The 13,790-nt window shown below is 38.0% G+C and overlaps 1 protein-coding gene across 1 annotated transcript; it reads left to right on the forward strand.

Annotated features, from left to right (window-relative positions):
- The first annotated feature begins 649 nt into the window (after positions 1–649).
- On the forward strand, positions 650–13,469 carry LOC131300795 (anthranilate synthase beta subunit 1, chloroplastic-like). Its single transcript, XM_058326778.1, has 7 exons — positions 650–1,092; positions 3,374–3,444; positions 3,599–3,636; positions 3,729–3,839; positions 5,958–6,057; positions 7,732–7,867; positions 13,120–13,469. Exons 1-7 carry the CDS (start codon positions 805–807, stop codon positions 13,222–13,224), a joined length of 849 nt encoding a protein of 282 aa, XP_058182761.1. The 5' UTR covers positions 650–804; the 3' UTR covers positions 13,225–13,469.
- Positions 13,470–13,790: the final 321 nt, after the last annotated feature.

Consider the following 13,790-nt stretch of genomic DNA (forward strand, 5'->3'; position numbering starts at 1 on the left):
AAAAATTGGCACAAAACTAAAAGCAATTATTACTAATAAAAAAACAAAGAAAAGGGGCAACAATTAAAGAAATATAATACTTCGTCCGTCTCAATTTGCTGTGTCTGTTTTCTTTTTGAAACCTCATAAAAATTATCTATATTTAATAATTTATAGTAATTTTTTTATAATTTTAAAATTTTTACTTAAAGAAATTAATTAAAATTTATCAAATAAAATTTATATTAAATATATAAAATAATACATTAAAAGATATAGATAATTTTCTAATACATAAAAAAATATTACGCAGCATTTGAAATGATAACAGTACATACAAAAATCTGTACCAGCGCGTACAAACCTTCTTTTGGGGCTCAAAAAAATGATCAAAGCCGCTCATTTTGTTTACAATACTTTGTTTCTGGTCCTTGCAAAAAATAAGTTCAATCCGCTATTGCTGAATGCATTTACAAAACATCCAATTTTGCTTTAGAATTCACGCTTGAATTTTGGAACAAAGTCGGATTATTTGTAAGTGACCTTATCGATGCTGAATTGAGTTTATTTTTTGCAAGGACCATAAAAAAAAATATTTTAAATAAAATGAGTGACTCCGATCATTTTTTTAGATCCAAAATATGCCCAAAAGGAGGTTTGTACGAGCTGGTACAGATAATAAACACCGCCTTATTGGCCGGCATTTTGGGATGGAGGGGTACTCCTCCTGTACGTACACCGATCTGCATATACATCTCCTTTGCCGTTTTGCAGCTTAAAGTGCACACACCAAAATCTCAGTCGGATCCACACTCGACGGCGGCCATGACCGCCGGGATCCTCTCTCAATCCACTCTCCTGTCGCCATCTCCGCCGCGCAAAACCCTAACACCACCGCGTCTTCTCCCGTCCAGGGTCTCTCTTCCTTCTCACAAGCCCTTTCTCAGCCATGGCTCGCCGTCTCTCCGAATGGAAGATAGGATTATGACGAAACTGCCCACGGCCGTATCTGAAAATTCCTCAGCATTGTCTCCGGTCGATTTGGAGAAGAAGACGAGGAATCCGATTGTGGTGATCGATAATTACGATAGCTTCACTTACAATCTTTGCCAGGTTGGATTAGTTCTTAACCTTTTCTTTGTTTAGGTTTTGTTTGTTTGGTTGCTGAGAAACTGTGGGAAATTTAATGAAAATAGAAACTGTTATGCTATATTGACTGCCCACTGGGTCTTCGACAAGACAAGTAGAATGCATAAAAAAAAGTTTCCGCTGCGCTTCAACACTTTTTTGAGACGTTAACACAAAGAAAGCTGTGTTTTATTTCATTTTTCCTGCCTTACTGACCGCGGATCGGGCTGTTATTAGTATTTTCCATTGTCTGTTTGGTTGCCGTCCATTTGACCGTCAAAAAAGTGTTTTTAAATGATTTGATTTGTTGAAAGAATCTTACAGGGAAGATTCTACAGTATCCATTAATTACCGCGGCATGATGAACCGACTGAGATGTGAGTGCAGAGCCTCTACAGTCCAATTGCAGAAAAGCAGAAAAGCCGGGTCCACAAAAATAAGACCTCAAATGACAGGATCATATTTGATTTGGGTTGTGGTGAATTTGATTTGTAATTGGTCTTAATTTCAAAAAAAACTGAAAAAAAACTTCAAATTTCAGACAGCTTCCAACCACACTCATATAAGAATAACTTTGTTTTGCTTTTATTCAAAACTTCTAATTGTCCTAGTCATCTCGATGAGACGAATCTGAAAAGTAAGAAAACAGAGAGAACATTTGAAAAAGGTCCATTGGAGGAAAAAAGAGAGGACAAATCTGAAAATCTTGATTAAGATTATCATCGTCGTTAGATTTATTGTGCTATATAAAGTAGGAATTTTGTTGTTGTTGTTGTTGAATATCAACTCCATGTTTGGCTTTGGTTATATTTTCTAGACTTGTAGAGTGTAGCATTCAGGGAAAACATAATTGGCTCCCCTCAGTAAAATACTTGATTCAGGCTTATTGAAGGAAGGCAAAATTTGAATGGGGGATTATTGATATCATTGCTCAGATAGCATTTGGATGCAAAGTACAGGCATCAATCTATCATTTGCGGCAATTTTTCATTTTTTAGCCTCTAGAGAAATGAAAAGCATTTGTAGAGTGGGAGGAAGTTTGGATTTCCCCTTTATTCGCCTTTGCTGGCATTCTTGTCCTCTACTCCTCCTCTTGTGAACATTTACTTTTATGTCTTGTTTATTTTGTTAATGTTGCCAGTCGGGCAAAGAATTGTTTTGGTAAGTTACTGGACTTCTAACTTCTAAAACAAAAGTTGGTACCGTACTTGATTGAGTATGCCACACGAGTAAAAGTCCGATGCTTATAATTCCTAGTTTCCATTCCATCTTAGTCAGTGGTGTTTTGGTTTCTTGGCTGCCTCACAATAAGCATTGGTCAAGTATGAGATATTGTTTGTAGATATTTGGTTTAGAGACACCACCTAGTTAACTTGTGCATTTAGGAAATAATTAAAATGCTTGTTGAGCACCAAGGTCCCTAAACAACCCCTAAACAATGGTCGTCGGTACATGAGAGTAGTTGCTGGAAAGACCGTAAATCCGTGAAGTTTTTCCTACGAGTGGCTACCAAGCCTACCTTTGAAAGAGAACATTATGGCTTATTTGATAGGACGCTGGTGCGAAGATGATTAGGGAAAAGTAGTCCCGCTAAGCTGTGGGTTGGCCAATAGTTTGGTATTTGCAGTTACTGTTGACAAGGCTAAATGGCAGCTTTTTTTAAGAGTTCAAAGACAAATCCACAAGCATGTAAACCACAGAAAAATGTGGAAGTAGAATAAGGGAATGCACAAGAAGAAGGAACGGAAAAGAAAAATCCCAGGCTATTGCACGGTTTGCACCTAAGGAATGATGTATTTGTCACACATTATAAAAATAGTCCAAGGCATCAGACTTATATATGAGAACTCGGGCTGAAGGAAATAATTCTTAGGGTCTTAAAGCCCAAGCAAAGGGCTAAGACCAAAGTCACCAAACTTGTTCTTATCCTAAAGGCTTTGAAACTTGACCCCATAAACAAGCACTGGTTGTGGCAGCTCACTGTACTAACCTAAACATCATACTCCAAAACTTATCACAACCTAAAACTAGTAAACTAGCGGTGAAATTATTTAATATGTAAATCACCAGTCAAGTAATTAGCAGGAATTGGCCTCTGAATCCAGTTCCCACTTGTGCTTGCAGGAGTTTCTGTCGTATGTGTTTCTCCTGTCAAAAGAAGCAAAGAGTTGCGATTCTGCAAGTTTTTATTATTTTATTCTATTATGATCCTGGATCTCATTAATTGGTAGACGTTGCACTAATACACTATTCTTGTACATTGAAGTATATGGGAGAACTGGGTTGTGACTTTGAGGTTTACCGGAATGATGAGCTGACCGTAGATGAATTGAAAAAGTAAGAATTTATAATTCTTAGTTCAAAAGTTCTTTTGCTCATTCGTGCGCATATTGCTCTCACTTTTGGGTGGTGAACTTTTGTTGTAATATTTCTGTCTGTAGTTGATTATGGACTATGTGCATGATTTTTTTTTTCTATGTCATCTTTGTAGAAAAAATCCAAGAGGAGTGCTTATATCCCCAGGACCAGGTAAGAAGTGTTTGTGCTCTTTTTGTGTGTGTGTGTGTGTGTGTGTTACTAATCTCAGAGCAATTGTATTGAGCAATTTATTATTTCTTTAGGTGCACCTCAGGAATCAGGAATATCATTGCAAACTGTGTTGGAACTTGGACCTATGGTACCTTTGTTTGGTGTCTGTATGGGACTACAGTGCATTGGGGAGGCTTTTGGAGGTCTGTCATCTACTGGTCATTTTGACTTCTTTATTGGGATGAAGATTGTGGTCTTGATCCATTTGATGTTAAATATGGAATTGCGCACGCGCACGCGCACTTGCGTACCCAATGCACTCACATAGCAACTACTATGAAAAGTAGAAAGATAATGACATACGCATAAGTTTGCACAATAATCTGTGCATATGCTGTAGTGCCTGCGTATCTAGTTATGTAGTTCCCAAGATGGCAACCTTGCTTTTCAGGTGCATATCAATTCTTTCATGTAAAAAGACGGCCTTGCTGAAATGTTTTCCCAAGGTTTCTTATGAACTGTTATTTAGTTTAAGGCTCCCCATTTCTTTGGGCACTGGATCATGCCAGCAAATCTTTTGTCCAGTTCTCTTTTCCTTTTGAAATGGAATTCCCAACTGTTTGGCTCCTAAATTGCCTCCTAAAATACTAGACAACACATGACACAATTGAAGATCAAATGAAAAATGAGCAAGAAGTAGTATGCAACAGAAGAATTACTGCATTGGCAGTGAAATTGAACGTAGTAGAAGCAATTTGATGTTCTGTGAAGAGGACTCATTGCCCCTTCGGAAGATAAACTTTTTCAGACACTAGAGTCAGTGAAAGAAATTCGATATTCTGTGATAAAGACCTAGTGACTGGATCAAGTAATGTGTCTCACAAATTCGTTGAATGCATATTGAAGTTATGGGCCTACACTAGTCAATGGCTTCTAGCTGAACAGCAACATATCCTTTAACTATGTGTAATTGTAAAATTAAGGCTTTGATTGGTTAAGTATAGTTGTTGGCACATAAATTTCAACTAAAGATTGATGAATATCATCAATGTATCATATGTTGGGGTTGCGGACTAAAAGGCATATAAAAGCATGTTGACCCAGTGAGCCCGCGAATCAACACACATGTTGGTCCGACAAGCCTAACGAGTATATGAGCCTGCGGAAGAAGTAGCAGGACTACAAATCAGTTGAACCATGTAAGCCCATATCTCGTAGGGCCTACAAATCAAATATTTGGTTGAACCATGTAGGCCCGCATTTCGCAAGCCCTACAAACCAAATATGGGTTCACGTAGTCTCAAATCAGGTAGTACGTAGAGCCCAAGAAACACTTTTGTGAAAGCAGAAGAATATTCCAAAGTGGATGCCATCTAATGCAAACAACATTCAAAATTTGAAAAGACTGAGAAATGATATCATCCTATCCTCTGGCAACAACTATTTGAATTTAAAGGAATTATTTGGCGGCCAAGCATCTGATGAAGGAAGCCCCTATAAATATGAGGTCCATCATCAAAGGAAGGGACCCTAGACCTCATCTATCAACTCTTCGCCAGAACTCTCAACTCTTCACCATCACACTCCCCGCCCAAACATAAAAGCTATACACACCTCTTCTCCCTCAACGTAGAAAATATACAAAGAGAGAAGATACATTCCATTCAAGCAAAACCACTACAATCTACAACCACTAAGCAACCTACTCGCTCACTACCACCTGCAATCTTCAGCGAACTTCGAAGATTAGTAAGAATAAGCATACCAAGTGATAGGTAAAGGGTTCCAATCCCTCCAAATGTATCAAATATTCTCTGTTTTGATGTAAACAAGGGTTTTAAACCCCAACCATCAATAAAATTAAATTGTTCTAGTCTGTTTCCTGTTCTTTATTCTTCATTAATCGGAGGTTTTACTTTTGTAGTATGTAATTAACGATTTGAAATTCAAATCGGAAATAGGAGTCTACATATAAACAATCAACACTATTCACTTGAACAGTGGATATTTGAGATATAGATTTCGAAGTGTGGGTAAATTCTACGGTTCAAAATTTATGTCTACAATAGTGATGGATTGAAATTTCACAGTTGTGTAGAATATGCTTTCTATGTGACTTCTACATGGATGGATGGACTGTGAGATGAAAAAATATGCTCAAAAAATATGTACAGATTTTTTATGTTGTGCCTGTATAAAGCGGGCGCCTCGTGCACTGTGTACGACTTATTATTATGGCTTGTTTAGTTATCTTAGTTTGCTTAGGTAAGCAGGTAACTTTCTTGCTTCGTAGTTTTGAGCTACTGGTTTGCACTTTGCAGGGAAGATAGTGCGTTCTCCGTACGGTGTTGTGCATGGAAAAAGTTCCCTTGTCTATCATAACGAGGGTGGGGAAGATGGCTTGTTTACTGGATTATCAAAGTAGGTTTGTTGGTCTTTATGCTATAGTTAGTGGTGATTTCCTGTATTCCAGTTAACATTGCCTATGGTCATCTTTCATATTCATATTACAGTAACTTTCAAGGTTCGAGTTTTCAAGGGTAAGGGATTATATCCTCCGGTAGATACACAGTTACACCACCCATAATATTTTCAGCGAAGGAATAGTCAATTAAGTATTTGTGAATAAAAAACAATTGGTGAATGGCTGTGTAAGAGAGCGTTATAATTGGAAGATTACCTAACCTTATGTAATGGAGTTCAAATATGAACTTGATGGGATAAGGAAAATGTCACGTAGTACTGAAACTGTTAACTGCATTATGGATAAGGACAGGGATGGAAGTAAAAAGAATGCGAGAGCAAGAACTATTAGAATAGTTAAAGGATTTGATGAATCATAAGGAGAACTCAGACTTGAAAGGAACTTCATAGCACACCAGTAATAGGAAATTTGTCTTTTGGAGAGTCTGAGACACAATAATAATTAACAAGGCATTGGATTCAGAAGAAAAAGAAAAATAAGGAAATTGTATGATTTGTAGATGTGAGGCAATGTCAGCCATGTTAAAGCATACAACTCAAAACCAATTGACAATGTGGAGAGGCCCCAGGCTCGTATACTAGTTTTGGAGGAGATAATTAACCGATGTGGGACAATTTCCAACACTTCCCCTCGCGTGTGACCCCCAACTCGCACGTGGAGAGGTCAACAAAGGATCTAGAACACACGGATCACAACAAAACAAAGTGCAACTGTAGCACAAACAAAGGGGAAAAACCTCCGAAATTAAACCTAGCTCTAATACCATGTTAAAGCATCCAACTCAAAACCAATTGGTAATGAGTGGAGAGGCCGCCCAGGCTCATATACTAGTTTTGGAGAAGATAATTAACCAATGTACGACGATTTCCAACAAACCAATTTGCAAATGGTTTATTATAACAAAATTCTTTGATCATGCTTTGTTAAATTGTTAGTTGTCATATGCGTCTAGAGACTATCTATGGAGCCTGCTGTCTTACTAAACAGATGTCTATAAGATGAATGACAATGATGCCTGTATTAGAAAGTTGTACAGCCGACACTTCTCCGGAAGCAAAGTGTCTGTGTCGGACACGTGTCCGATACTTAATCTCAAAGTGTCCTAATTTTTTTCCAATATTTGGGGGTTGGATTGGACTCTCTCCCGACACTCTGACACACACATGACACTTTAGGGACAATGATTGAAGTGTCCCTAAAGTGTCTCGTGGGTGTCCTTGGACTGTCGGAGAGTGTCCAACCCCTAAAATTGGAAAAAAATAGGACACTATGAGATTAAGTGTTGGACAATGGTAGGTTGCTTTCAGCGAAGTGTCGGTCCTACATAGAGAATACGTATATGCACACACACATGAATATGTATGTACATATATGCGTATACACTGACATGTCCCCCATTTGGAATATATGTGTGTCGGTGTTGTGTCCCGTGTCGTGTCGGTGCTACATGGGTTGGTGGTTATTGTTCATCTTCTAGACGGGCTCTGTGTTATTTTTTTTGTGTTGATGGATAGTGTTTATTCTTCTTCATGTAACCTGTTATACTATTTTGGCAAGTGTAAGTTGATTTCCGTGTAACTGATGATAGACTGATGCTTATTTGAATTCAGCCCTTTCACTGCTGGTAGATATCATAGCCTTGTGATCGAAAAAGAGAGTTTTCCGCATGAAGTACTGGAGATAACTGCATGGACAGAGGATGGACTGGTAATGGCTGCCCGCCACAAAGTATATAGGCATCTATTGGTAAGTTTTGCATTCCATTTTTACTTGCACTCTGTTTGGATTGAGGTGAGGGAAAGCAAGGGAGGAGGGGAAGTGTTCTTTCTCTTATTTGGCTGTGGCTGAAGGAAGGGGAAAAGAGGGGTTACCTTGGCTTCCTGTTATCTTTGCTTCTCTTGTTTAAGGGAGGTGCTCAGGTGCATAATATGATAAGTGACAGTAAAACATACAAGAGAAGGGCACAAGAGGCCTGATAAGACATAGTTATGACGAGCACTTAGGTTCCCCTTGTTGCCTCCCGATTTCAGAGTGGAAGAGATGGACTCAAATTTTTGTGTACTCTATGCCTTGGAACTCCTCCATTTCCTTTCCCCTCCTTAAAAATTATCCAAACTTGTTAATAACTAGTGCATGCCCGTGCCTTTAGGTACGGCGCAACACGTTTCAGTCATACGCTTGGCGATATGGGAGAAAGCGAGGGAAAGGGATGTGATGGTCCTGTAATGATTTGATCATACCCTTACCTAGGGGAAAGGGATGTGCTGGTTTGTAGTGATCTGATCAAACAATACCATTCAAACGAAAGAGGAACAAAGTCCACAACAAATAAACTCCCAATTGGAATACTTTTTAAGATACATATGTTATCCTAGTAAAGCTTTTAAGAACTTTTAAATTCACTTTGTCGTGTCCCCAACATGTTCCCTGGTAATGGATACCTTATGTGGTGTGTCCAAACATGTTTCCATGTGTTCCCGACGTGTCGCGTGTCCTTGCAGTGTTGGACCACAAAGTCTATCCAAAGTCGACCAAAACAAAAATTAAGAGAGCTAAACAAAAGTTGGCATAAATATTAATTCACTCCCCATTATTATCACTCTGTCAAACATGCATTTTAACAAACACAAAGTGAGCATCTTTGAAAGACAAATAATAAAAGTTGTATATAAAAAAAAAATTACCATCCACAAATTTGTGTTAGGGCTATTAAGAACTCAAAAAATCCAAACACCCCAGCTTGCAGCTTATCTGATTTGTTACCCTAAATGGAATGACATTAATGGTTCAAACTTCGGAATCACGATAGCTGCAAAAAATCAAAATAGAAAACCCATAAAATTTGAACGAAGAACCAACATACCATAAAAGTGAAGGAAAAGATGGATACAAATCACCTAATTTCATTCAATAGTTTTTAGAAATGTCCCGGAAGTATCACAAAAAAAAAAGTCTCTGAAGTACCGAGGAAAAAAGAATAACTATCAGAGGTCATACCGTTGGACATGAATTTTTTTTTTCCCTTCCCTGCAGTAGTTATCTTTTTTCTTTCCCTTATCCGCGACTGTTCCTTTTTGTTTTTCCGTAGCCATTGCTTCAGCCTTTTGTTTATCCTTTCCGACAATAAAGAGTAAAATGAATACCAAACTTTTAATGTATAAACCAAGAGCTTGTAGTATTACCTCACGCAAGCGCATAATGTTTTGCTCATCGCAGATCACAACACTAGTATGAACTTGAACCTATATGTGCAAAGTCAATAGAAAGGAAAAAATTGTTGTAGATGATAAAAAAAGAATAACTGTAAGAGGTAATACCACTGGACATGAATTGTCTTTTCCCTTCCCTGCGGTGGTTAGCTTTTTCTTTCCCTTATCCGCGATTGTTCCCTTTTGTTTTTCCTTAGCCATTGCTTCAGCCTTTCGTAAAAAAAAAATTTGTATAAACCAAGAGGCTATGACATGAAGAATTGGCTATACACAAGCCATGGCATGAATGACCCATATTCTACCAATCGTAATAATCGAGATCTAAAAACTAAACTGTAGAATTTGGAAGCGACAGCCGCCATCAGTTTTTGAAGTTCGAAACCAAACAAAAATCCAAGTTGGAAAACTTCATAGGCCATGTTGAGGCTATCAGAGTTTGGAAATCAAACTCCCAAACAAAGGCCGTGTATTAGCAATAGTAAATCAAATTCCCAAACAAAGGCAATGAAAAGGCCTAGAAAGTAGAACCAAATAAATTCTACCCAAACAAAGGTATATAACCAAACAAAGGCAATGAAAACTTCAACAAACTGAGCAATAGGCCACATTATTTTTCCCGCAGGAAAACCCTAGGATGAGGGGAGTTTTACTGGAGAGGGAGAACCAAATTGATTTCTTTGTGGGTGCTATTTTTTTTTTCTCTTTTGTGTGTGTGCCGAGGAGTGGGTTTTGTGGAGAGAGAGAGAGAGAGAGAGAGAGAGAGAGAGGCGTGGGAAATAGGTTGGAATCAATGATTCAATCCAACGGCCGTAACTTATTGAAAGTGTGATCCGACGGTTGGAGGGGTGCTCATGTTTGTATGGGTAGACAAAAGACTGCTCTGTTTTATAATATAGACTAGTTTTTCCCCTCCAAATCCTTCACTTCCCTTGCAATCCCTCAATCCAAATGTAATGTTATGCTATGATGCTGTTTTAGAGTTCTCCATCCTTAGTGAGGATCGTTAGGTTGTAGGAGTCTTTGGTTTAAGGAAATCCTTCATGCAGGGGTTCGACTTTGACTTCAATAATTTGAAGGTGAATATTCTGTGTGGATAGAGAGTTGTGGAACCTGAGTTAATCTCCCCTTGGTATTGTTTGGTATTATGCTTTGTTAAATGAGAGTTTTTCTAGCCTCTTTTAGGTTCTTGTTCCCCCAAAAAGTTGGATGGGAAGAGTGTCAACACATGTTGTGGACGTTTGGAAAGAACACAACAGGAGGGTGTTGGGATTCCTCCTGTTTTCTCGGTTGAGCAAGGATCCGTCTAACTTTTTTTTTTGTCTGAAGGATCGGTCTAACTTGGTTTCATCACACACACACACACACACACACACACACATATATATATATATATTATTTTCAAATGAGGAGGTCTTTATTTTAAGAGAAATTTATAGAAATGGTCCTCCTAGTTTCATTCGAGTCTCATTTTCATCCTCCAAGTATCAATTACAACTTTTTTGGACCTTTAAGTTTGGTTTTCGTACCAAGTTGATCCAATTGATAACGTTTGTCAGCCAAATTGGATGGAAAAAATTAGATTGAGGGAAGACGTCATCAATTGGACCAACTTGGTACGAACTGCAACGTGCAAATTGCCATCAATTAGATTTTTTCCGTCCAATTTGGCTGATAAAAGTTATCAATTGGACCAATTTGGTACAAAAACCAAACTTGAAGGTTAAAAGAGTTGTAATTGATACTTGGAGGACGAAAATAAGACTCGAATGAAACTAGGAGGACCATTTCTATAAATTTCCCTTATTTTAACTAAAATAAGAACCTTTCTATTTCTCCAATTTTCCATTCGAATTTCGATGATCCGAGCCACTCAATGTGTTCAGAACGTGATTTTAAGAATACCCGCGAGCAATCAACAAAAAAAATGACCGAGAAGGGATTCCTCCGAGCAGTTTTTATTTGAACCGTTCGATAAAAAACAAACAAAAATTGTTCGGATGAAGCCTTTCCGGTCTTTTTTTTTTTGCTGTTTTCTCGCGAGTACCCTTAAAATCACGTTCTGAACACATTGAGCGGCTTGGATCATCGAAATTCTATCGGGAAAGGGAGGTCCTTATTTTATTAAGTTAAGGTGGTCTTTAGGAGAAGGGAAGTCTCTCTCTCTCTCTCTCTCTCTCTCTCTCTCTCTCTCTCTATATATATATATATATATATATACATATATATATATATATACATATATATATATATATATATATATATATATACAGTCCGGATCAAGTCCACATCCTTACGGTTCGGATCAAGTCCACGTCCTTACGGTCCGCACCCGTCCACACCTCCCATTTCCCGATTGAATTTCGATGATCCGAGCCGCTCAATGTGTTTAGAACGTGATTTTAAGGGTATCCGCGAGAAATTAGCAAAAAAAATGACCGGGAAGGACTTGATCTGAGCAGTTTTTTTCTGAATCGTTCAAAAAAAAACTGTTTAGATTAAGCCATTCCCGGTCTTTTTTTTTGCTGATTTCACGCGGGTACCCTTAAAATCACGTTCTGATCACATTGAGCGGCTCGGATCATCGAAATTCAATTTGAAAATGTGAGAAATGGGGAGGTGCGGATCGGAGCTCCGGTCCACACCTCCTGACTGTATATATATATACGGGGCGGTTCCGGGGACACTTAAAAAAAACCCTTAAAAAAGCACTCCAAAATCTTAATCTTATAGTTCCCGATCAAATTTTGATGATCCGAGCCGCTCAATGTGTTCAGAACGTGATTTTAAGGGTGCCCGCGAGAAACTAGCAAAAAAACTAACTGGGAAGGGCTTAATTTGAGCAGTTTTTTATTGGACCGTTCAATAAAGTTCAATAAAAAGCTGTTCGGATGAAGCCCTTCCCGGTCTTTTTTTTTGCTGATTTTTCGCGAGCACCCTTAAAATCACGATCTGATCACATTGAGCGGTTCGAATCATCAAAATTCGATCGGAAACTATGAAGTGTTTTTTTAAGGGTTTTTTTAAATGTTCCCGGAACCACCCCGATATATATATATATCTTTTGTGCAGTTTTTAGGAGATAGGGATCTGCACAAAAGATATATATATATATATATATATATATATATATAGAGGAATTTTCAAGTGAGGGATCCCTCATTTTGTTAAAATGAGGGACATTCATTTCCCGATCAAATTTTGAAAATTCGAACCGTTCAATGTGTGCAGAACGTAATTTTAAGGGTCCCCGCGAAAAATCAGCAAAAAAAATGACCGGGAATGGCGTCATCCGAGCAGTTTTTTTTGAACCGTTCAATGAAAACTGCTCGGATGAAGCCCTTTCCGGTCATTTTTTTTGCTGATTTCTCACAAGGACCCTTAAAATCATGTTCTGATCACTTTGAGCGGCTCGGATCATCGAAATTCAATCGGGAAGGGGAGTCCCGCATTTTAATAAAATGAGGGATCCCTCACCGGAACCTAACTCTCTATATATATATCTCCTAAAAACTGCACAAAAGATGAAACCAAGTTAGACAGATCCTTGAGACAAAAAAAAGTTAGACGGATCCTTGCTCAACCGAGAAAACAGAAGGAATCCCAACACCCTCCTGTTGTGTTCTTTCCAAACGTCCACAACATTCATGTTCTTTTCCCAGTTTTATCTTCTATCATACATGTTCTTTTCTCTCCCAATTTTTACGCTGTTTTGAAAATTTTGTGTTGAACATCTTTACTATGACCTCCTCACACACAGCTTATTTATTGTGTCTTCTTTTCAAAATGCAGGGGGTGCAGTTCCACCCAGAAAGCATCATAACCTCTGAAGGCAAGATGATTGTCAAAAACTTTATCAAACTGATAGAGAGAAAGGAAGCTGAATCTTCAAACTAGGGTCTGAATTCTCTATTCACACAACCTTTTGTAATTTTCTGTTCACACAGCCTCTTGTAATCTTCAAACTAGGGTTTGAATTTTCTGTGCACACAGCCATTAGTTGTTGAATTCATGAACAAGGACCAGTTCTTTTGCCTGCCTTTTACATTATTTAGCGGGGAGGATTTTGAAAATTTGTGATCGCTCCTCCTGTTAACCTTCATAAGGTTTGGAATTAATTTATTGTGTTACATTCCTTCCGAGTTTCGTTTTTTCCCTCGTCCATTCCGTATCCTTTTTCATAGAAATACTATGATACATTTGCGTACCCGGTTTGGTACGTATCTAATGATTACTATTAATAAAAAATTATAATATATTTTAAGAAGTAGAACACTAAACGGGTTCTTAGGTGCCGTTCCGGTTTCTAAAAAAAAGAACTTTAAGAAAAAGAATATAATTTCAACGTAAAAAATTATGTGTTTATCCAAATAATTTTTTCACATATATGGATATTGTTTGATAGATCTCATTGAGGTCCCGTTTGAAAACAGTGATAGATAGGTGAGATTCGTAAGGAGATG

The sequence above is a fragment of the Rhododendron vialii genome, chromosome 9a (genome assembly GCF_030253575.1).
Source record: "Rhododendron vialii isolate Sample 1 chromosome 9a, ASM3025357v1".
In the NCBI taxonomy this organism is placed as follows: Eukaryota; Viridiplantae; Streptophyta; class Magnoliopsida; order Ericales; family Ericaceae; genus Rhododendron; species Rhododendron vialii.